At 30.7% G+C, this 23205-nt stretch overlaps 3 protein-coding genes across 7 annotated transcripts; all 3 read left to right on the forward strand.

Annotated features, from left to right (window-relative positions):
* Positions 1–517: 517 nt before the first annotated feature.
* On the forward strand, positions 518–6826 carry LOC117787614. Of its 2 annotated transcripts, none has more exons than XM_034626302.1 (4): positions 518–722; positions 3860–5069; positions 5385–5815; positions 6374–6826. In XM_034626302.1, the coding sequence occupies exons 2-4, from the start codon at positions 3887–3889 to the stop codon at positions 6740–6742; spliced, it is 1983 nt and encodes a 660-aa protein (XP_034482193.1). In that variant the 5' UTR covers positions 518–722; positions 3860–3886; the 3' UTR covers positions 6743–6826. The 2 variants fall into 2 exon arrangements, with proteins under 2 accessions (XP_034482193.1, XP_034482114.1); XM_034626223.1 differs by lacking the exon at positions 518–722 and adding an exon at positions 1892–2127.
* A 929-nt stretch (positions 6827–7755) lies between these two features.
* Positions 7756–13656, forward strand: LOC117785972 (slo-interacting protein 1). Of its 4 annotated transcripts, none has more exons than XM_034624302.1 (7): positions 7756–7904; positions 8746–9237; positions 9295–9654; positions 10409–10429; positions 10469–11525; positions 11583–11755; positions 12539–13656. In XM_034624302.1, the coding sequence occupies exons 1-7, from the start codon at positions 7851–7853 to the stop codon at positions 12908–12910; spliced, it is 2529 nt and encodes an 842-aa protein (XP_034480193.1). In that variant the 5' UTR covers positions 7756–7850; the 3' UTR covers positions 12911–13656. The 4 variants fall into 4 exon arrangements, with proteins under 4 accessions (XP_034480193.1, XP_034480200.1, XP_034480214.1 ...); XM_034624309.1 differs by having other exon boundaries at positions 11583–11746; positions 12539–13561; XM_034624323.1 differs by lacking the exons at positions 8746–9237; positions 9295–9654.
* A 2817-nt stretch (positions 13657–16473) lies between these two features.
* LOC117786467 (RNA-binding protein MEX3B) lies at positions 16474–19714 on the forward strand. The gene is made up of 5 exons (XM_034624787.1): positions 16474–16687; positions 17819–17998; positions 18080–18433; positions 18500–18972; positions 19048–19714. The coding sequence occupies exons 1-5, from the start codon at positions 16510–16512 to the stop codon at positions 19621–19623; spliced, it is 1761 nt and encodes a 586-aa protein (XP_034480678.1). The 5' UTR covers positions 16474–16509; the 3' UTR covers positions 19624–19714.
* The last annotated feature ends 3491 nt before the right edge of the window (positions 19715–23205 follow it).

A 23205-nucleotide genomic window follows, 5' to 3' on the forward strand; every position in this document is an offset into this window, starting at 1 on the left:
GAGCTCATTATTAGCATAATTTTTGTCAATTTGTATAATAATCAATTTGACTATATACACGGAGCAATACTGTAGCATTAGAAATTTATATAATAAAAAAAAAAATATATTAAAATTTATTTTTGGTTATTATTAAATTAATTTTGTAATTCAAGTCAAATCTAAGCGAATTACTTATTTATTTATTTAATATATATTATTATTACTAATGCTACAAGTACTTTTTAATTATTGCATTAGTCAATCATTTAGAAATATTTAAAATATAATTTAAACAAATATTGAAATTAAATGAAATAAAATAATAAAATATAAATATTCTTCCAGATCTTATACTTAAGAAAAAATCAAAATATAATATTTAACCAAAAATTGTAGTTGAATTAAATAAAATAATAGAGAAGAAATATTATTACAGGGTATCCGACTGTCGCATGCGCCCGACTATAGCCTTTGCGACTTGTTTATGTCTGTGGGATGTGGGATGTGGGATGTGGATGCGAATCCGTCAGTTAGTCAGTTGTATGGCACGATCAGGCTCTGTTGTTTGTCGCTGTAGTTTATTCGCCGCTGTTGTTTTTCCTGTTGCTGTTGTTGCTGTTGCTGTTGCTGTTGATGGCAGTTTGTGTTGTGTTGTGTTGTTTTTTTTTTGTGTGTGGCTGCCATCTCAAAAGAAGCGCGTTGCAATTCAAATTGAAAGCCAAGTGAAATAATTGACACATGCAATGAAATACATTACTTATATATACATTACAGTACATCGCTATCAAATACATACATACATACAATACATTAGTATATATATATATATATATATATATATATATATATATATATATATATATATATATGTATATATATATATGTATTTATATATGTGTGTGAATATCTAGTAATTTATATTTATATATATAAATTTATATATATACTATATACATATTGCTAAATGTTCAAAATAGATTACACGTGTAGACATACAGACGTACAATGTATGTATACATAAATTCGTATGTACATACATACATACGTATATGTAGAAATGTTTGTTATCTCTAAATTTGTTTGCTATGTGCTTGTGAGATATATATTTGAAAAATGTATATTTATTATTGTGTGTGCACATTTTAATATGCATATTGTTTACTTATACTTATAACTACATATGTATGTATGTGCATATGTATATATGAATGTCTTTAAGGGAATACTGCACTTTCAACACTGAACTGAAGTTCAAGAGCATAAAAATTGATTATGATGTTTATAAATGGTTTTAATTGAATACAATAGAGTGAGAGTGATCATTGTGAATGCGATTCTCATGCATATATAATATACAGTATGTCAAGTAACTGTTTTGACAAAAAAAAAAACAAACAAACATACATGAATATTTAATTTTTAATTCATTTATTTCAACTAACAATTAAAAAAAAAATATGAAAAATAAAAAAGTTATTCTCAAAATAAAATGCGGAGTTCATTTTTTTAAGTTCGTCAAAACAGTTACTTGACAGACTGTATGTAGGATTATAGTATACTTGTACAATAATAATAATAATAAGATCCGTTTATGTACCGTACACACACACACACACACACACACACACACAGAAGCGCGTGCGGGGCCAAGTGTTGTATGTGTGTGTGTGTGTGTCTGTGTGTAAATATATTTATGCACTTGTGTGCATCAGTGTACACCAACACATGAGCATAGCAAAAAAAATATATATGTACATATATATATTTATTGCACAAAAAAACAACAAAAGAACAATAAATAACTAAAATTGGGTATGAATATTTACATATACATACAAGACATTCACAAACACAGACACAGACACAGGCATTGATAAGTACATGTGTATGTGTGTGTACCTCAGCGCGTTTTAAATTCGGGAATAAATAATTTGTATCTTTTGCCGGTTGAAGGTTTAACTCATCAAAATGCATTGGAATTAAGATACTGAGATTCAAAGATTTATAATATTACAAGTATGTACATGTTCATATGTATGTAAATTAACAATTACAACCCAACAGTAATTGCAAAAAATGATAAAATTCTAAATTGTCTGTTATGTGATTCTTGCTGCGATTTATTAAACTTTGATCAAAAATCGGGTGAGTGAGACATACATACAGACACACAGTCGAGTGTGTGTGATTGTTTTCACAATATTACAAATTCACATATTTATATTGCAAGAAAAACTAACTTTTTTTCTTAATAATATTAATAAAGAATTTAAAAAGAGAAATAATTGCATCCATTGTGTTTAAAAACTTTCAAAAATAATAAACGAGTACATTATGTTTTGTTATAACAGTAAATGTATTAGTTTTTTTAGTTTTTTAGAATAGTTAAATTCAAAAGATTTGGATTTTTGGCAAAACTATTAAATACTGCGTCTTTTTCTTTTAAGGTTTAGTCTTTTTCTAACCAACCTGGGTCATGAGATACGGGGGTGTAAGTGGGAGGTGAAAAATGTAGATGATTGCAGCTAATGGAGCTGTTCGGGCCTTTTGGTAAAAATTAAAAATTTTAATTAAAAATACGCGTCGATTGATACCTCAATCACCCAAATCCGATAGCTGGTTCAAAAGATAAATAAATTTGAAAATTTTAGTGGACTTCTCAAAATGAAATGAAAAGTTAGTTTCTTTGTCTGTTTGTCTGTTTGTCCGTTTGCATCAAAGCGCTAAAGAAGCTTAGATGTAATGATGGGGATTGATTCCTTTTCAAAAATCTAGAAATGTTTGTTCTACGACTTTTTCAATTTCCCGCTAGTTTAGCGGGAAAACGCTAAATAAAAATAAATATAAAATATAAATATATAAAAAAAATAAATTTAAAAAAATAGAAAATTGGCATTCGGCACTGCGCAGAAAGTAATTTTTATGTACAAAGAAGCTCACCATTTTTGGTCACAGTGCACAATGCCAATTTTCGCTTTTTGTTATTAATTTATATTTTTATTTAAAATATTTAGATTAAACTGAATTTTGTTCGTCACAAAATTGGATATCTGAAATTTTGGAGCTAGAAATTGCTTTCGTCACTAGACTTTTACCTCGTGTAGAGGTTTTTTTTGTGGGATTAAATACACATAAAAAAAAAACAGGGAACAAATTTTTTTTTGCTAAATAAAATTAGTTATTTTTTTTTTATTTCGGTCAAAACAATTATTTGATTAACTGTATTATTATTTGATTATGATTAAACATACACGCAAAATTATTATTTGATTATTACTGTGAACAGTTTATTCAACTCTTGATGTGTTTATTTTTTTTGTTTATGTTTATTAATAATGACTAGTTATAATTTTGACATTCGAGCGACACGGAATCACTGTAACCTTGAACCCTTAAAAACGCTGTTAAATTAAAGGTTTTGTTTTTTAATAAATAAATGGTGTTTATAAACACAGTATATCAAATATTTGTTTTCACAAAGGAAGACATTTTAAATTACTAAAAAATATACCTTACTTACAACAAGTTAGAAAAGCAGAAGAAAAGAGATCCAATGGGTGTAAATATTTTTATTAATAAACCACAAATGTTTATTATTATATCTTAGGTAAGTTGTGTCCAAATTTCAAAATCGCACGTCAAACGTTTTGGACTGTACAATGCTCAGTCAGTGAGTGAATGAATGTTTGAGGACAATGAGATTTATAGAAAAATTAAAAATGTACACATTAGTTTATTGCTTAAACTTTATTTTTATCATGTTTCGACATGCCCAAGATAACGAAAGATATATATATTCCTAAAGCTACAAATATATGAAAAGTTATAAGTTATTGCATCAGTTAAGCACATATATTTTTTGATTATATATTTTTAGGAAGGAAAAAAAGAAATTGGTTACACTATGGCTGAAATTGACGTTGCATTTAAGTTAACCAAAATTCAAAGATCTAGAAAACAACAAATAATTGGATTGTCGATCGATCAGATAACAATAACAGATGACTCCGAGTCGAAGCTTCATTTAACGAATTTAATTGTGAATGCGAATTCGAGCTTGAACTCGAATTCGAATTCGAGTGCATGTGAAAAAGTTCCTTTGACCAGCAGGTCCTGCAATTGCCGAGAGTCCAGTCAACAAAAACTACAAGAAGAACATCAAAAATATCAAATGAAATATAGTAGAAACTGGGAGATCCGTTTGCTTATCGCCAGATATGCGACAATAGCTATAATCTCGATGCTTTTACTCGTAGCATCTGCCCAGGAAATAAACAGAGGCACAAGCGATTCCTTAAACGTTATTAATAATTCGGACTCATTGAATACAAGTATAAGTAACAATATGAGTATAAATATAAATCATACTCAATTGGCAACGGAAACGGAAACAGAAACAGAAACAGAAACAGAAGATGCAAATAAAGTATCGAATAGGGGACAAAAGATATCATCAGGTCGAGGTCCAGGCACAAATCCCCAAGTGGTTTCTAGTATTCACGGTGTCAGCGTGAACCGGAACAATTTAATAGATGGGGATAATACATTGCAGCGACAATTGAGAGAGAAAGCTAAGCAGGATAGTTTGCAATCGATTAAAATGCATATTCTGATGCGATTGAATTTAAAAAAGCTACCAAATATTACAAAACCCATTGCTGTACCACAAAATATACTCGAGAACTTTTATAAAAAGTACAATGCATCGCTTGTAAACTCGATGTGGAGTCACGATAAATCGACAGATACACCTCCTCGTATGGATTTATATGCCTCGGAGGAATCAGTTACAGAAACGAGAAAAGCTTCAGTAAATACTACAGGGATCAGACACAATACTGAATCAACGTCCACTTCATCCAATGATGATCCAATCAGCGCATCCATCGAGAATTCATCTGCTGAAATGCAAGGTGATGATCCAAATGTCTTCGAAGACTATCAATTTATTTATAATATTGGATTTAATGATGATCAACAAAAACCTTTTGCTAATCATAGAACCACCGATTACCATATCAAAGATGATAATGGTGAATATGAAAGTATTTTATCACACATAAGCAGCATTTATGTATTCCCAGAGCGTAAGTACACTTTATATTTTTATTTTAATTACTAATTTTTTTCGCATAATCTTCTCAAATCTCATCCGATTTAAAAAAAAAAAAAATAAGGGTTAAAAAATTTGTATATATTTTTTTAATAATTATCAATTTTAGACATATTTAAATCATTTTTCATAAAAGTATTAACGAATATTACAGTTTTCAGACAACTTTAAACTTTCATAACTTTGTTGTTCCTGAAATAAATTCATTGAGCATTGCGTTTTAATCTTAATCTTTACAAATATATTTAGTATACAATTTTCTTCAATTTCTTTTCTTGATTATTTTAAGAGCCCCACATGCGACATAACCACAAAACCGATGTACTTCGTTTTAAATTTGATACTAGCTACTCGGAAATTTCCTATGTTACATTACACTTGTATCTGCGAGGGTTTGACTGGATAAGGATCAATCAACCGAATATTATTGAAGAGATCGAAGATTGTCAGAATAAGGATATTGTTGTGGCCGTACACCGAGCCTTACGCCGTGTAAATAGCACAAATTACACCCATAAAATGAAAATGTTTGAGTTTCGTCACAAAATTCCATCAGGATTGGGTCAATGGGTCAGTGTAGACCTAAAGCCTCTCTTCGTTACAGAAACCACAATGATTAGTCATGGACCGAATAAAACGCAAGAAATTATTATAAAGGGTGTCGAATCTTGGATGAAGCCCTTAGTTGTGACAACTGATAATACTTCAAAAAATCCGTTGGTATACATAATTATTATTACTTTTATAGTTTCTTTATTAAGATATGTAATTCAAAACTTCAATATTCATGTTCATTTTTTTTTTTTAATATTTGCAACAGAGAATAATTTTTAATTTTCTTAAGTCAAATAACCAGATGAATTGGTAATTAAATTCAATTGTGAACGACCTTTTATGCTCAACATTTTCTTTAATCTATTTGTTGGGACTAGGTTGGAATATGGACTTAAAATTTTTGTAGCTGTATAATTTAATTTAATGAATTTTTTGACCGATGAAAAAGACACGGTTATACCGTAATACCGGCGTAAATATAGCTATTTTAAATTTATATTTAAAAACAATATTAAAATTTCTATATAAAAATTACTGTTTCTATTTCTATTTTTAATTTTAAAATTTATTTAATTTAATTCAGTCAATTTTAAAATTTATCAAATCTCTCAACAAATATTTGGAAATTTAAAGCAATTCGGATTTCAATTGAGCAACGGGTATTTTATAGTTAAAACGCTCTTACTTGTATTTTATTTAATGTTAAAATTGTTTTATTTTCAGACGGTCCACATTGAAATAGGGTCACAGAAAAAGCATCGGCGAAAACGTAGCGTTTTCATGGACTGCACCGAAGGCGATCACGACATGCGCTGCTGTCGATATCCACTAAAAGTGAACTTCACGAGTTTCGGGTGGCACTTTGTGGTAGCGCCTACTTCATTTGATGCATACTTCTGCAGTGGGGACTGTCGAGTTGGATATTTGGAGGAATATACTCATACGCATTTAGCAGCCCTGACAACTTCAGCGACGCCATGTTGTTCTCCAACGAAAATGAGTTCCTTAAGCTTATTGTATTTTGACGACCATCACAATCTGGTGTTAAGTGTTATACCAAATATGTCGGTTGAGGGATGCAGCTGTTCCTAACCAGACTCGAATCATTTAAATATTTATGTAATATGTATGTATACCTAATGAATAAATTTTTATATGAAGCGTTTAGATGGTAAATTATATAAATTTTGAGTTCTTTAGGGTTTATAGTAAAAAAAAAATTAAAAAATAATGATTCATCAATAAATATTATATTTATTTATTAGCAATATATTTTAGTAGGATAATATTTAAATTATTGTGCGATATTATCTTGCAATATTTTTAACGGTTGCAATTTCTCTAGCAATTGAACTTTGAAAATAGCCAAAAGTAGCTAATAAATAATGTAGTTGGCAACAGTTTTATAGCAAATTTTTTTGGACTTTTTGCCATTCACACTAAAAATGCACTATAATGTGGTTTGTTAATGGAAAATGTAGACAAATTCAGACTTTCTTACAATTTAAAAAAAAAAATTTGATCTATTTATACATTTTACCATATGTCGAAGTTTTGGCATGTTTTCAGCAGGTAAACAAAAACACATCAATGAATTTGTATCGTTAAACATGCTCTTAGCCAACAGTTGCCAATTTAGCTATTTTATAGCTACCTATTTTGGCTATTTTTTTTAATTTCAATGCTAGAATTTTTAAATTGCTATTAGCCGGATCTATGGCTATTTTAAATATATATTCAGCTATGTTTTGCTATTAGTATTTTATTAAAAAATAAAAAGGACACGCGAAAATGCTTTTAAGCCACAAACTGCTATTTTTCCTCTAAACTTGGCAGCACGAGTGAGTAAAACACATATTGGTATTTTCTATTCTCGACAGCAAATGCGGTCACACTTTAAGCTCAATCCAAGAATTTGGCAATAAATAATGAAATTCGAAGATAAAGTAAATAAACACGAAATTTATTATGAATATAAGTTTAAGATTTAAGACCATTTTGTAAGTTGATCGGAATATGATAAATATTCCAACTGCCAACCCGATTTTTGTTGCTACATGGCTATCCAAACAAGTTGGCAGCACTGAAACTGCATTTGGAAATCATGGTAAACGATGCCTGCCTGTATTTCTGTTGTTGTGTGGGTGTGGATTTATTTCACTGAATAGAAAATAATATAAATATGTAATTTGTTATCAAAATGTGCTCTAATAACTGTGTTAATGTTGTTGACTTAGACTATGTTGTACTAAAGGTACGTTCAAGTTGTGTCTACTTTTGTGCTTTTCATTCCACAACAAAACAAACGAGTTTACCAATCAAGCAATTCGCTTCTTTGTGTGTGTGTGTGTCTGTATTCGTATCCGTATGTGTGTGCATGCCTACGTATATACATATGTATATTTTGTATTTGCTAAATGGTATATCGATGTAAATGTTAGAATATCGATAAATATACATAGCTGTGCACAGGATAAAGGATATACAGTATGTTAAGTAATAGTTTTCACAAAGAATTAATTGCATATGCGAATATTGGTTTGTTTGTATAAAAAAACAGGGATTAAACCGTAATCGAAACCGTAACTTTTAACCGGAATTCACCGATTGAAATTAGTAATTGGAACTTAAACCGAAATAACCGATTAGTAACCGACTCATGTATAACGGATCAATAATACATTAAACGCAATTATGTTGTTAACGTGAAATCATCGTTTTCGATTTCAAATTTGAGTATCAATCTTATTAGATAGAGCTTTTTTTAAATCAAATCATTTTTGATTATATATTTTCATATTTTTTTGTTTAATTTTCCCAATTAATTATTTTTTTTTAACCGAAATTAAACTGGTTTTTCGAAACCGAAATATACAAAAAAAAAAAAAAACGGTAACCGTTGAGAAACTGATATACAAAGATTATGCGTAACCGATAACCGAAACCAAAATACAGACATAACCTAAACTCTAACCCTAACCGATATTCGATTCGGTTTTATACCCTGATAATAAACAATTATTGACAATCTGTAAATTTAAGTACTCTCATTTTAAATAATAAAACTATTTCATTACAATTTGATTTAATTGCAGCTCAATGGTAACGACATTACATCGTTGTCGAGCTATGAAGCGGTTCAAATGTTCCTTCAAGCTAAAGAAACCCTAGTAGTCGAATTGTCCCGTAAGAAAACTAACATCAAATGTACCAGCCCATTAAATTCGAATTCGAGTTCGAGTTCGAATTGCACGCAAGACGACTCGAATGGTAGAGCAACTTGTGCCTCACGAACTCCAAACAATTCCAGTGCACTTCCAATACCAATACCAAAAACAATAACAAAAACAATTCCAAAAAATGAATTAATTTTAACTTTACGTGTCGACGTCAATTTGGCGCCAACAATTGATGATGTTATGCCCACTGTAGTTTCAAAGGAGACTCAGACGATCGATAACTTTTTTGATGTTCAGCAAAAGAATATCGATCATAATAAGGATATAGCCCAAACAATAGCCGACCACTTTATCGAGCAACAACATCATTTATTTGAGCAATGTTTAGAACCCGAGATCGACATTGAGGTGAGTTAAAAAAAAATGAAATCAATAACTTATTAATATTTGTACTTATGTTGTTAGGAAGTAACACTTGTTAAAAATGATTCAATTGGTGATCAAGTTGGAATTTCTGTTTGTTCCAATGGCTATTTTAATAATAAGTCTGTGATATGCAACGACAACAATGGTACAGACTTGATTTCACAGGATCCTGATCCCGATCCCGAACCAGACCCGGATCCAGATCCTGATGCCTGTGAGGATGTATTCGTGAGTGATATTCAATCGGAGAGCATTGCCGATCGAGATGGTCGTTTAAAGCGGGGTGATCAGATTCTTCGAATTAATGGCATCGACATCAAAAACAAAAGTCATGCCGAGTCCCAAATTGCCGAGAACAATACGGCCGTAACGTTGCTTGTCAGCCGTATTCTATATCCCGTAAGTATACGAGAGTAACTAACAATTCTATTTAGACTGCCAACCAACAAAAATTTTACCAATGATATTACGAAAAATGAAACATATTTCATACTTAATTGATACAATATGTATTGAAAGTATTTCTGGAACTCAACCAATATATTAAACAATAAATATTTTAATAATAATTGCGACTTTTTCTAATTTACGCATTTCGAATATTTTACTTTCTTATTGAACTATTTTTATTTCCTAATTACAAGCTTCCTAGTTACGGTCTTATTTCATTATAACGATAAAGTCCGACCGTATTTCTGTCATAACTGTTTCTTTATAAACTATTCCTATTTATTTGTTACGTATACGAAATATTGCATATATCTTAACTAGTTTTATTAAAAGAAGACCATTAAAAAATTCTAAAGATTTTTCTCAGGGACTGCAATCATTATAAGTTTTATTATAAAACTCAAGAAATAATCATTATTATTGATTTTCATTATTTTACTTATGATTATTTTTGTGCAAAAAAAAACTCAAGAAATAATCACTATTTTATGAGTTTTAGCAAAAATAATCATTATCTTACGATTAAAATATTACAAATCATAAATTTGAAGATCATGGGGAAATTTCATTAATATTTATTTACCGTCCCTGATTTTTTTTTTTTTAATTAAATTGTATCTTTTTATCTAGATTCGGTCTTAGATTTGATCAAGAATTTTGAATGACAATTATTTTAAAGTTGCATGTTTTGTTCAATTTATAGGAAGACGACGACGATGACGACGATGATGATGAAGATGAAGATGAAGATGAAGATGATGATGATGATGATGACGATGATATGGATAGTAACTTTGAATATGCCAACAGATTTCTTACGGATGACTACACAAATGTTGTTGACAAGTTAGACAAAGTCCTTTTAGCCCAACGACAGTCCGACATAAGGCCAGTTAATGAAATAATATCTAATATTGAGCCAGCGGCCAAAACTGCCAGCAAGTTACCAAATAATTTAGAGATTATTAAAAGTAAAACCAGCACAGATAAAGTTGCGAATGATCAAACGAAGTTATCGCTTCACAGTACAGTCAAGTTACAATCGGAAGTCAATTCTTCAATTGGTCAATTGATAGCTAAGAACCTGCCTAATACAAATCAAAATACAACGAAAAGTGTCGTCGAACCAACGAAATTTGATTATGATGAATGCGAGCATATTTATGAAACAATTCCAGAAGATTCGGAATCGGAGCCACTTTACTGTTCACCATATCAAAGCTCAAACTATATGACCGCCATGGGATCCTGCTCTTCAGCAGATGTACTGGAAATGCAGCAGCAAACCCAAAGAGTGGCTCAGTGGCTGGGCCTTAAGTCACAGATCAGTTCACGAGCGGTACACACACTATCCGGCCGTCCAAGTCTCAGCACTAAACCACCGCCAAATCGATTATCAAATCGTGTATATACATTACGCAGTGCCATAACAAATACAACAAGTGGATCAAGTAGTAGTGGTGCTGGATACAGTGCCTGTGGCTATATTAACAATCGTATTGATAACGACATTCAGAATGCGGCTCAAAATACGAATCAGAATCAAGGCGAAGAAGTCGACAACTCTTCAAGTGCCTATAATACAGGTGGCTCGAATAACAGCGCTTCACCCCGACAAAACCCTTTGAACAATGTGGACACTGAAATTCAAAACACATGTGCCAACAATCGAATATTATCTGGCTCCTATAAATGCACCTCAACATCCAAAGATACAGTATTAACAAGCCCTATAAACAGCACGCTCATGTTACCATTTGGTAAGACAGCTCGCATTCTTTGTTCCACTCATCAAGGTCCACAGCAAGGTCCACTTAATGGTACGATATTGCTGCATTTATCTAATCGTTAACTTATTCACCTAATATATATTATAGAAAATACGACTCAAAGCAAAATATTCACCGATGAACTACAGCCTTTGACAGCAGTTGCTTTAGTTAAGGCAGACTCGAAATTAACGAAAGAACAACAGAGTCCACAGTGTCCACAATTTAATGCGCCCAACTTGAGCAGATATCACTTTGTCAGCAGTCAAGAGGTAAGTAAGGAAAATAAAACAATGAGAATTAAATTTAGGGAAACCAAAAAGTGCTTAAAAAAGTCTCCAGAATTTAGAAAATTCGCGGTGACCACAATTAATAATTAGGAGTTTCAAAAATTTCTGTTTTTATTTCCACTTTTATAAGATTTCATAAAATGTATTTTCTGACATTGTATTTAGGATTAGAACTTAAAAATTACCATTTTATTCCCTTTATTAAACTTAAATTCACCAACTCAAGGGGAATTTAATACGCTTCCGATAAATCTAGCCGAAAGTGAAAACCGGAACAGGCCCGGTTATTAAAATTAACTTAAATATAAAAAATTAAACAATAAATTGTATTTACAATTTTTATTTTAAAATTTAAAAATATAAATTACTTGTCAATTTTTATTAACTATTAAAATTGACTATAAAAATTGAATTTAAGGATTAAATTATTTTAAATATGATTTCTTAAAAAAATAATAAGAAAATAATTATTGTTTTCTAAATTTTTGGATTAAAAAAAAATAAAATCATTCCGGTCCCTCAAATCTAGCATTGATATTTAAATCAAATAAATTATTATTAATATTATCCATGTTAAGAAAAAAATTTTGATTGTTTGATTTAAAAAATCAAAAGAAATCTCCCAAATGTTTACAGAATAGAAATTCTGGAGGAAATTCTATTGAAATTTTGTTTGAAACAAACAATTACACCTATAAAAATGAAGTTCCTATAAATAAAAAGTGTTATTCAATCTGTTTGTAATTCATTCTGCTTATCATATTTCAAAAACAGGTTGCTAATAAGACTGCGTCAGTTTCGAAACCCAACTCGATTCTGGTGCATACGGAAAATTCGGAGGAGATTCCAATGGTATGGAAAGTGAAACGTCGCCCGGATGGAACCCGGTATATTGTCAAGCGACCTGTGCGAAATCATGTAAACATGGGTATTCGAAAAAATATACGCAATAATGAAATACCCACAACAGAGGATGATACAATATCGGAGGTTAAAATCGGACGTTATTGGACTAAAGAGGAGCGAAAACGACACATAGAACGAGCGCGGGAAAGACGTCATCATCAACAACAACAACAACTGCAACTACAACAACAACTGCAACTGCAACATCAACAACAACAACAACAACAATTTCCAACATAAAAACTGTTTACTATGTATTTAGCTTTAATAATCCTTAAACCTGTAGAATAATTTAACATAATATACGTGTTCAAAATGCCGGGTATCAAAAGCAATTAATTAATAATGATATTATTATTATTAAAGGGCTGATCGACGACAACTTGGCTTGGCTAAAAATCATAATAATAATAATACATTTGTTTTAATCGTAAAGAAAATAAATCAACTTTATGAACATGCATACGAACTGTTTTAAAACCAATTTCACATAATGACTTTTCAAAAGTCTTGTATTAAAACTATATCAAAATAAATTGATCTGAATCTATTTAAATATGGCACAACCAAACTACAATTTACAATATAAATACCAGGCCGTTATGTACCGAAAATTGTCTCCCAGATTTGTAACATTGCAAATAAACATAAATATATATATATACATATAAAACATAGATGGATGGATTAGTCAATCTCAAATTAAATGTTGACAGTAAACCAAATTTTAATGCATACACACAATTTTAATGTTGAAATAATTATCACAAGCGATCCAGATTAGTTGCAATTACAGTAAGATAAGTCCCATTTTACTACAATTAATTCCTTTTAAGTACACCCATAATAAATATCCTATTATGTACATAATAAATTAATCTTTACCAACTGCTTCCTGCTTTTACATCTATCCTTAAGCTTAGTCCTTAATAGTGATGGAAAAATACATCGAAACATCGTTGAATCGATTTTCGCTAAAGCTCTTATTTAACCTAGTTTTACTTATACTTCTATGTTGATTGAGACTACAATTTTTCTATTGCAGATTGGGTTAACATTTTTCCAGATGCTATATAGATCGCAAATAATAATTAAGAGTATAATAGAATGGATGCTGAAAAAAGAATCTGGATAAATAGCAAATAAAGGAAACAGTAAACAAAATAATCTTCTATTTTAAATTTCAATTATTTATTTACTTTAACTCTTTTTTTCGCAGAGAAAAAAATTCCGATTTTAAAATATGTAAATATAACTTTTCATAGATTTGAAGCTAGAATTTATTTAACGAATGTTTGTTAGAACTGTGTCGACTTTCTGATTTTTTTTAGATTAGAACATTCTCATCAAATTATTAATTTACTTCAAAATTAATGCATTTACAATTTGCATTACCTAAAATTTAAATTAAGCAACATTCCGATGCTGCGCTGTTAACGCTATGTGCTAAGAACATGCTGCGCTGTTAAGGTCAGATGTGTATTGTGTTGCGAAAATTGCCGGCTGTGAATGAAGTTGCTAAAGAGCATGCTACGGGGCTTAGGCTGTGTTTATGCTGCAAGCGTGTTGACTGGGAATTGTGTAACATGAGAACATGCTGCGCTGTTAAGGGCAGATGTGTAATGTGTTGCGAAACATGCCGGAGGTGAATGATGTTGCCGGAGAGCATGCTGCAAAGCATGTTAACTGTGAGTGATGTTGCATGCGAGCATGCTGTTCTGTTAAGGTCGAATGTGTATCTGTACACTTAACATTCTCTTAACTGTATCTGTATCTTTAACATTCTTCGTGCATGTTAGATTTGGATATTGTTTGTGCAAAGCCGGTGCCGGCAAAAAAATTAAACAAATATTAATAGAGTCGGTAAAAAGTTGAACAATCAATTGGTAATAATGTATTGACAGCCAAGAGACATGAAATAAACGAATGCACAGATGAATAAAGGTGCTAGTGATATTTATTTATGTTGTTTTGTACATATCTATAGTTTTACATATGCCTTAAAAAAGGCGTGGCGTGGCCGCGATTCCGATTCCGATTCCGATTGCGAATCGACTGCCGGAATTTACATACATACACGTACATATGCACATCGAGGATACATTGAATGTGTATGTGTGTAAATTTGTTAAATATCGGTATATTTAGTAATAGAAGAATCCGGATTGGGTGTAACTAACTTTGGATGCATACATACATACACTTTTCGGCACAGATTACTTTAAGTGAGTGAATTTGTGTGTGTGTGTGTGTGTGTGTGTGTGTGTGTGTGTGTGTGTGTGTGTGTGTGTGTGTGTGCGTGTGGACAGGGACAGGAACAGTGAGAGGAGGTTAGTATACAGTTAGTCAAGCAATTGTTTTGACAAGGCAATAAACTTGGCTATTTTATTTTTAGCTTATTTTATTCAATTTAGAAAACAAATTAATGCGAGTAATTATAATTAATTAAAAAATAAAACTATTTTGTTCCTTGTCAAAATAGTTAAAGGACTTAGTGTATACGAGATAGACAGCGAGAGAGAGAGAAAGAGAGAGAGGTTACAAAGGGTGAGTGACACAAGAATTACGAAAAGTTAGGGGTTGTTATGAGGACGTAGAGAACGGAGAACCAAAAACCGAGAACCGAGAACACGGCGGAATATTGGGAATCAAGTCTGAAACAAAACTCGGTCTAAACTCAACTCAAACAGTAAAATTTCGTGAGCACACAATAATTGATAGTAATAACAACAAATTATGAACTTAAATGAACTTGAGTGTTGTGTGAACTGCATGTAAATAATAAATAAATATAAATAATACAAACGATGAGATTCTTTTGATATTTTGAAAATATCCATAGATACATGGATGCATGCAAGTACATGCATACGTGTGTATGTATTACATGCCTACGCACACTCACACACACACACACACACACACACAGAGGCTATATGTGTATGTATAACAATTGAATTTCAGTATTTTTGTCCATTGCAGAAAAAGGGAAGCAAGAAATTATGCCAAAAAAAAATTCTAATGCAATTTGTCGACTTCAGTGAAATCTTAAAACGAATACAATAAGAAAATAAATCAAATTATAAGATCAATGAAAACAGAGGATTTTGTGTGTTGTAGTGTCAGTCAATACATTATTGTTTATAAATGGAACGGATGATAACGCAATCTCAATTCCAATTTGAATGATATCGAAATCGAAAATAATGATATGTCTGAAGCGCAAATCGGATTACAGATCAACGAATTCAATAGTGTGAGTCGTATATATATATATATATAAAATATATCGTATATCGCCCACATTCAATAATAACTCATCTTCAGTAACATCAACGATAGGAATTCTGTAAGAGAGGCATATACTATATATGCCTATATAGACATACAACAGGAACTTCAATTCGATCTCATCTGTTTCAAATTCATCATTAACAACATTAACAACTAACCGATGATCATCGTCAGTAATAATGTCTAATAATGTCTCAGTAAATAATTCAGTCGCACAAATAATCACCACAAATCACACAAAAATGCTTAGTACTATCGATAGTATTAATAATATAACTGCAGAAGCAACAACAACTCATCATGATATTAATCAGACTCACAATCATAATCAAATGATTCAAGCACAACAACAAAAAGTGCATCAATTGCCGCCATTATCCGAAGATCCTCGCACTCTTCAGTTGGCATTGGAATTATCTTTGGTCGGACTTAATGAGAACGGGTTAAATCCAAATGGATACGTTCAGCCGATTCAGACACAGGCTGAATTGAATTATGATTTGGGTTCGATTAATCTAGTATCTGCTGCATACGCTCGTAGTGAGATGTCTATCAATAATCTGACGGCATCTACATCTGCAAATGGATCCGGATCCGGATCCGGATCTGGCCTCTTAATGCCATCCGCCGGATTGGAAGACAGATCGAAAAAGTCTCAAAACATGACGGAATGTGTACCGGTTCCGAGCTCGGAACATGTTGCGGAGATCGTCGGACGACAAGGTAAGCCCAAAAACTAGCTACAAGCTCGACTTTGCAATACCCTGTAACTTTAATGCCCGAAAGGCACAATTTCAAATACGTTAAATGCCAATTTACATTTTGTTTTATCAGAACTGCATTACATATTTTCAAGTTCTGTTTAATAACGGATATATATAATTACACTCATAAGATCGCCCTGAAACTTAGAAAACCTATCAAAAATAAAAGGCAATTTCCCTTTTTTCTTAAAATCTGTCAAAAATTGCTCTGATACTAAAATTTCACAAATATTCCTACATTTTAAAGAGATACTCCCTAAATCTAAGATTTATTTTTCATAAATCTCGGATCGAATTTTCTGAAGTTAAACAAGTTTTACTTTCTACATTTTAAGTTGATACGCTCTAAATAATAGAAAATATTTCCATACACTAATAGAAAAATGTCAAGATATTTTAATATTTACACTTTGATTTATATATATGATTATATTTTTATCTAATATTGAATTTGCATTAAAGTGTACAATTTCTTTAAATTTTATCAATTATTATTCTGTTTTTTTCTTAAAGTTTTTTTATTTTCTTTTATTTTTGATTTGTATGAATTCAAAACTACATATATGAGATACATTTAGGACGGGAATTAATTTTGTACGTTTTGTTAATCATGGCTGTATTCCTGGCCCTGGGACAATAATTTCAGAAAATTGCAGTTTTTACAAGATTTACCCTAAACATATTTTAGGCTAAAAATTTTTATTTTTAAGAAAAAAATCTGTCCAAATTCGAAAATTTTTCTCAATTTTGCTGCAATTCTAAAATTATGGCGATTTTTCTTAACAATAGAAAATAAATTTTCTGCGTGTATGCTTATTTGTTTTTTTTTTAGTAAAGCGAACAATAGCAACATCCAGCAAATAAAATGCTTTGAGTAGAGGCGCTGAACACAACTAAATTATAACTTTATTCGTAATAACCACAAATTGAATTGCGCAGAATTTTATGAAAATATTTGTTATTTCTTAACGTTTTTATTTGATTATTACACTTTTGTAATAATTGCCTGTACGGAGAATATAAACTTAGGTATACACGTGTATATTTTTGTGTAATTGTAATAACAAGATAATTCTGTATTATTATTCAGGATGCAAGATCAAAGCTCTGAGAGCGAAGACAAACACATATATCAAAACTCCAGTTCGGGGAGAGGAGCCGGTGTTTGTGGTAACAGGACGTAAAGAGGATGTTAACAAGGCCAAACGGGAAATACTCTCAGCTGCGGATCATTTCAGTTTAATTCGGGCATCTCGAAAGCCATCGATGGAAGGATCGAACGGCTCGAACGGTTCGAGCGGCTTGAACGGAACGGTTAACGGCATTTTGGGAACGGCATCGGGATCGGGATCGGGATTGGGATCGGGAAATAGTAATGCAGGATCATTGAACGTCGGCGTCGTGACGCGCACACAGAATGGACCACCCTGTTTGCCGGGCCAGATAACAATACAGGTGCGGGTACCTTATAGAGTTGTTGGTCTGGTTGTTGGACCCAAAGGGGCAACCATAAAGCACATTCAGCAGGAGACGCAAACCTATATAGTGACGCCGTCGCGGGAGAAGGAGCCGATCTTTGAGGTAACGGGACTGCCCGAAAATGTGGAGACGGCCCGAAAGCAAATCGAGGCTCACATTGCATTACGCACTGGTAACAGTAACAGTAACAGTAACTGTAACAGTAACAGCAACAGTAACAGCAATAGTAACAGTAACAGTAACAGTCACTGTAACAGTGGACAGGGAAGTGAGAATGGTACGGAATCGATAGACTCGAGCGAATTTGCTACACTGCATACAATAAATACACTCACACAAATATTAAATGATGACATCAACTCAGATATATTGTCATCGATTTATAAGATCGATGCCACAGATCCCACATCGAGCTATACCTGTGCAGATAATTCCCTAATGTCAATGTCAATGTCAATGCCAATTTCGATCCCAATGACAATGCCAATGACAATGTCAATGCCAGTTAAAGCAAACTTGTCAAACTGTTATCAAAATTCGGAATTAATTGAAACGGCGACAGCTTCAACTTCAACATCAACTTCAACTTCAAGTTCAAGTTCAACTTTGCTGCCAGTTGTAACAGGAAGCATTAGCGAAAATAATGCTTGCAAATTAAATGCAAATGCAAATAATAATAATAATAATATTGGTAATGTCAATACGAGTTCCTTATACCGCAACAAGACCTTATCATTTTGTCCGCCCACATCGACATCTGTATCTGTATCTCAATCTCAGTCTCAATCTCAGTCTCAATCTCAATCTCAATCTGCAACTGTATCGAGTGTATCTGCACAGTGCCATTTAATGTCGTCTAATATTTTGACTCGCTCGTGTTCATCAGCCTCATCGACAGCATCAACCAAAAGCACTAATAATAGTGCCAATAGCACAAACAGTGCTAATACTCCACCAGAGCTATTGAACATATGGAAGAATATCAACGATTCGATAGACGTGGACGAGGGCATCGGAGACTCGCCCAGCATTTGGAATCTGCCAACAGCGACCGCTGTTAATGTTAATGTTAATGTGAATGTTAATGCAACAGCCTCGACATCACATTGTTCGCCAACCGCTTCAATTAGTCCAACGGATTCACTGCTCGGTGATACAACGAAGAGCACCAAGATTCCAGATGCTAATAGTCTATTATTACATCATCAGCATTCGCATCAGATGCAGATGCAGATGCAGATGCAAAAGAATCGCGAATGCTTTGTGTGCAATGAGAGAGAAGTGACGACAGCTCTAGTTCCCTGTGGTCACAATATGTTTTGCATGGACTGTGCCAACCAGATCTGTGTCTCCATGGAATCCATATGCCCCATTTGCCACTCCATCGTTTACCACGCCATGCGAATTTTAGCCTAATCTCAAAAATAAACTATGAATACTCATAAATATATATTGTAAACTCCCCTTTCGTATTATCCATGAACCAAAAACCTAATCAAAATCATAACATTTAATTTCAACCACTCGCATATTATTATTTTCCAACTTTTCTTTACCGTTCAAAAAAAAAACCAAAAAAAACAATATGTAGACATGCCAAAGTTTTATAATATTAACTATGCCAAAGAAAATACATATTTGGTCACAAAAATGAAAAAAGAAATCGAAGATGAAGATGAAGCTATCCAGAATTGCATTTCTCGGCGTGCCGAAGATTAAATCGATTTATCGAATCGGTAAATTTTAACCGGTATTATCCGACTGAAATTGGCAACCGTAACCGATAAGTGACCAATTCATGTCTAACGGTTAGTTTCGGTTCAATCTAGCATTAAATAGAATCGTTTTTCAAACTTACTTGGATTATATAATTTGAATATTAATCTTATTAAATATTTATTTTATTAAATCAAACCATTTTTTTATTTATTAACTTTTTTTACAATTATTATAATACGTTTTTTTGGGAACCGAAGAAATACCGATACTCCGAAAGCCCAACTGAAACCGATATTCGATTCGGCTTGATACTCTGCAAAATGCGCTTGCAGAATGTTTCTATAATAACTGTATTGAATTTCTATTCTTTCTATTTCTATATCCGACTCGAAGTGGCATACACACAGTTAGTCAAGTAATTATTTTGACAAACTCAAAAGTTCAAATATTTGATTTGAAAACCTGTGTTCCCGTTCTATATATTTTCGTTTATTTTATTATTGTCGCTATGGTTCTTAGAACCAGTTAAAAATTAGAAATACACGTCAAATCAACTATTGGACATAGTGTATGTGCTGTCAGCAAAAGTAAAAATAATAATAATAATAATAATAATAATAATAATAATAATAATAATAATAATAATAATAATAATAATAATAATAATAATAATAATAATAATAATAATAATAATAATAATAATAATAATAATAATAATAATAATAATAATTATAATAATAATAATAATAATAATAATAATAATAATAATAATAATAATAATAATAATAATAATAATAGTCATTATAATAATAATAATAATAATAATCATTATATACATGTTACAGAAGAGCAGGTTATATTATTGTTATCAAATCTATAATATTTATAGCTATACATATACACAAACATAAGTGGTCTGAATTTGATCAAACTTGGTCCGAATAATACCTTAATTTGGAGATTATTCTCCAATAATTTCATGAAAAATTAGAACTTTTCGGTGATCATTTTGATACATTTTAAATGATCACATAGTAATAGTACAGTCATTTTTTATTAATAGGGTATTTCATTTGGCCTGAAATAAATATATATATTTAGCAATCATATTAATATATATTGCCAGATGAAAATAAAGATGCACATACACATACATATATGTATATATACATATGTTTTCTCCATCTTTTAAGACGTGTACATATAAATATTTTAAATATATTTGTCTGGCAAATAGCAATTTGAAGTAAGGAGTTTTAAATAAATATTTGGAATTAAATGTTCATTATATACAAACTAGAACAAATTATGATGCATAAATGGCTTTGAATGACTAATGTATGTATAACCAAAAAAACAACAACTAAAAATAACTAAAATATTCAAATTTTATTATATATATATATATATATATATATATATATATATATATATATATATATATATATATATATATATATATATAGATGTATGTATTATGATTTTAATATTAAGATACAATACTTTCGTGAGGTTTTAGCTCTCTGTACTTTCGTTGTCAGAGCAAATTAAAATATATTAAAATATTTAAATGTAGTAGAATAAGTTGACTGATAAATAAGCAGTAGTTTTAAGTGAAGCACATATATACGAATATATACTATATACTATATGATATTTACTATATATATTTATTTATACGATTATATAAAACAATATGCAAAAAAAAACATATATATATATATATATATGTTGCTTATACTATTAATGTGAATAACAAGACTTATACATTTATGGTCAATCATATTAAAGATTGATCGATTGATCAAAACCGATAGTATCTTGCGCTGAAAATCAGACTAGTTAATGAGCAATGTTATTTATGATTATTTTATTTTTATCTTCACTTAATCAGATAGTTTATTTTTACCAAAATTTATTGTTTATATTTATTGTTTTATTTTTATTTAATTTTTGGTATAAGCCATATTTATTTTTTACGAAAAACAAAAAGAACCAGAATAAGTAAAAGTCTAGTCTAACCAGAATTTATATAATTAGTACAATACTTCAATTGATGATTGTTAAGAAAGGCTTGGACACAATTATATATTTTTATATATTTATATTGTTTTAATATACTTTATCAATTTATAATTAAATACACGTACTTTGTTTTTGATTCATTGAAAATCGTAGAGGACAAAGGTAAAATATGAGTGAGACTACATAAAATTTAATAATTACGCAAGAAATTCGCATTACTTTGAATTAAAGCTTATTTAATCAACAGACAGTAAGTAGAATGTCTAATGATACCGAAAAATTACAAGATTTACACAATAACTTATAAAAATATCATCCAAATGAAAAGTATAAATAGAAATTTATATTTAATAAGAGAGAATGCAAATCCTTCAAATCCTTCGAGCTCAAAATACACATTGAACCCAATATTAAACGGATTTAAGAATAATAAATCATACATGTATATTTTGTTTATTTATTCTAAAGATCTATCTGCGATCTTCATCAATCCTTAATTCTCCCTAGATCTTTGTAAATCTATTCTGAAATTTATTTAAAATGTAATCGTCTCTTTAGTGAATGATTTTCCTTAATATAATATAGTTCAATATTTATAATGTTCCTCCAACCATCCAATTCAGTCATCTTCGAGACGATTTGTTACGATTTTATTAATTATACCTTTCCATTTACATTATTAAAAATAGATGTCAACGAACCCTTCCAATATTTAATGGCATAGAAAATCAACTGTCATATTCCACAAAGAAAAAAAAATGAATATAGATTTTCATTAGTTACACATAAATGGTTGATAAATCAGGAAAAAGCAAACTGCTTCGAACTATTTAATTTTTCCAAAATCCGAATGTTCTTTATATTTATTGCAGTCCATATAAGACACGGACTGTTCATGCACTCCCAACTGCATGGAAAATATTTTTTTACACAGTATGTAAGCTTTTACATAAAATTTGTAGATGGCGGTTAAAATATTTACAACGAATATTTTATAAATGTTTCTTATTAAACTTGTAAGACGCGAATTCATAAATATAATAATGAATAATATATAACATATTATCAATAGTGAAATATCCGCATTGTGTTCGTAAGAAAGTATATCTTAAAAATACATTTCATATAAATTAACTTTAATCGACATTAATTAAAAAAAAAAAACAGAAAAGAAAACAAATACTATGCAAATACTAATGTCGATTAAACAAATAACTTTATATAAAAAATATATATACAAAGATATGTATCACT

This window comes from Drosophila innubila, chromosome 4 (genome assembly GCF_004354385.1).
Source record: "Drosophila innubila isolate TH190305 chromosome 4, UK_Dinn_1.0, whole genome shotgun sequence".
NCBI lineage: Eukaryota > Metazoa > Arthropoda > Insecta > Diptera > Drosophilidae > Drosophila > Drosophila innubila.

Bases quoted from the DNA above. Each gene is read 5' to 3' on its own strand.
- LOC117786467 (XM_034624787.1), top strand. From the start codon at position 16,510: ATGTCTATCAATAATCTGACGGCATCTACATCTGCAAATGGATCCGGA. The intron at 16,688-17,818 runs GTAAGCCCAAAA...ATTATTATTCAG, and splicing joins GGAGATCGTCGGACGACAAG to GATGCAAGATCAAAGCTCTG. The intron at 18,973-19,047 runs GTATCTCAATCT...GTATCTGCACAG, and splicing joins CCACATCGACATCTGTATCT to TGCCATTTAATGTCGTCTAA.
- LOC117787614 (XM_034626302.1), top strand. From the start codon at position 3,887: ATGGCTGAAATTGACGTTGCATTTAAGTTAACCAAAATTCAAAGATCT. The intron at 5,070-5,384 runs GTAAGTACACTT...GATTATTTTAAG, and splicing joins CATTTATGTATTCCCAGAGC to AGCCCCACATGCGACATAAC. The intron at 5,816-6,373 runs GTATACATAATT...TTTTATTTTCAG, and splicing joins ATACTTCAAAAAATCCGTTG to ACGGTCCACATTGAAATAGG.
- LOC117785972 (XM_034624302.1), top strand. From the start codon at position 7,851: ATGTGCTCTAATAACTGTGTTAATGTTGTTGACTTAGACTATGTTGTA. The intron at 7,905-8,745 runs GTACGTTCAAGT...ATTTAATTGCAG, and splicing joins TAGACTATGTTGTACTAAAG to CTCAATGGTAACGACATTAC. The intron at 11,756-12,538 runs GAAAATAAAACA...TTTCAAAAACAG, and splicing joins GCAGTCAAGAGGTAAGTAAG to GTTGCTAATAAGACTGCGTC.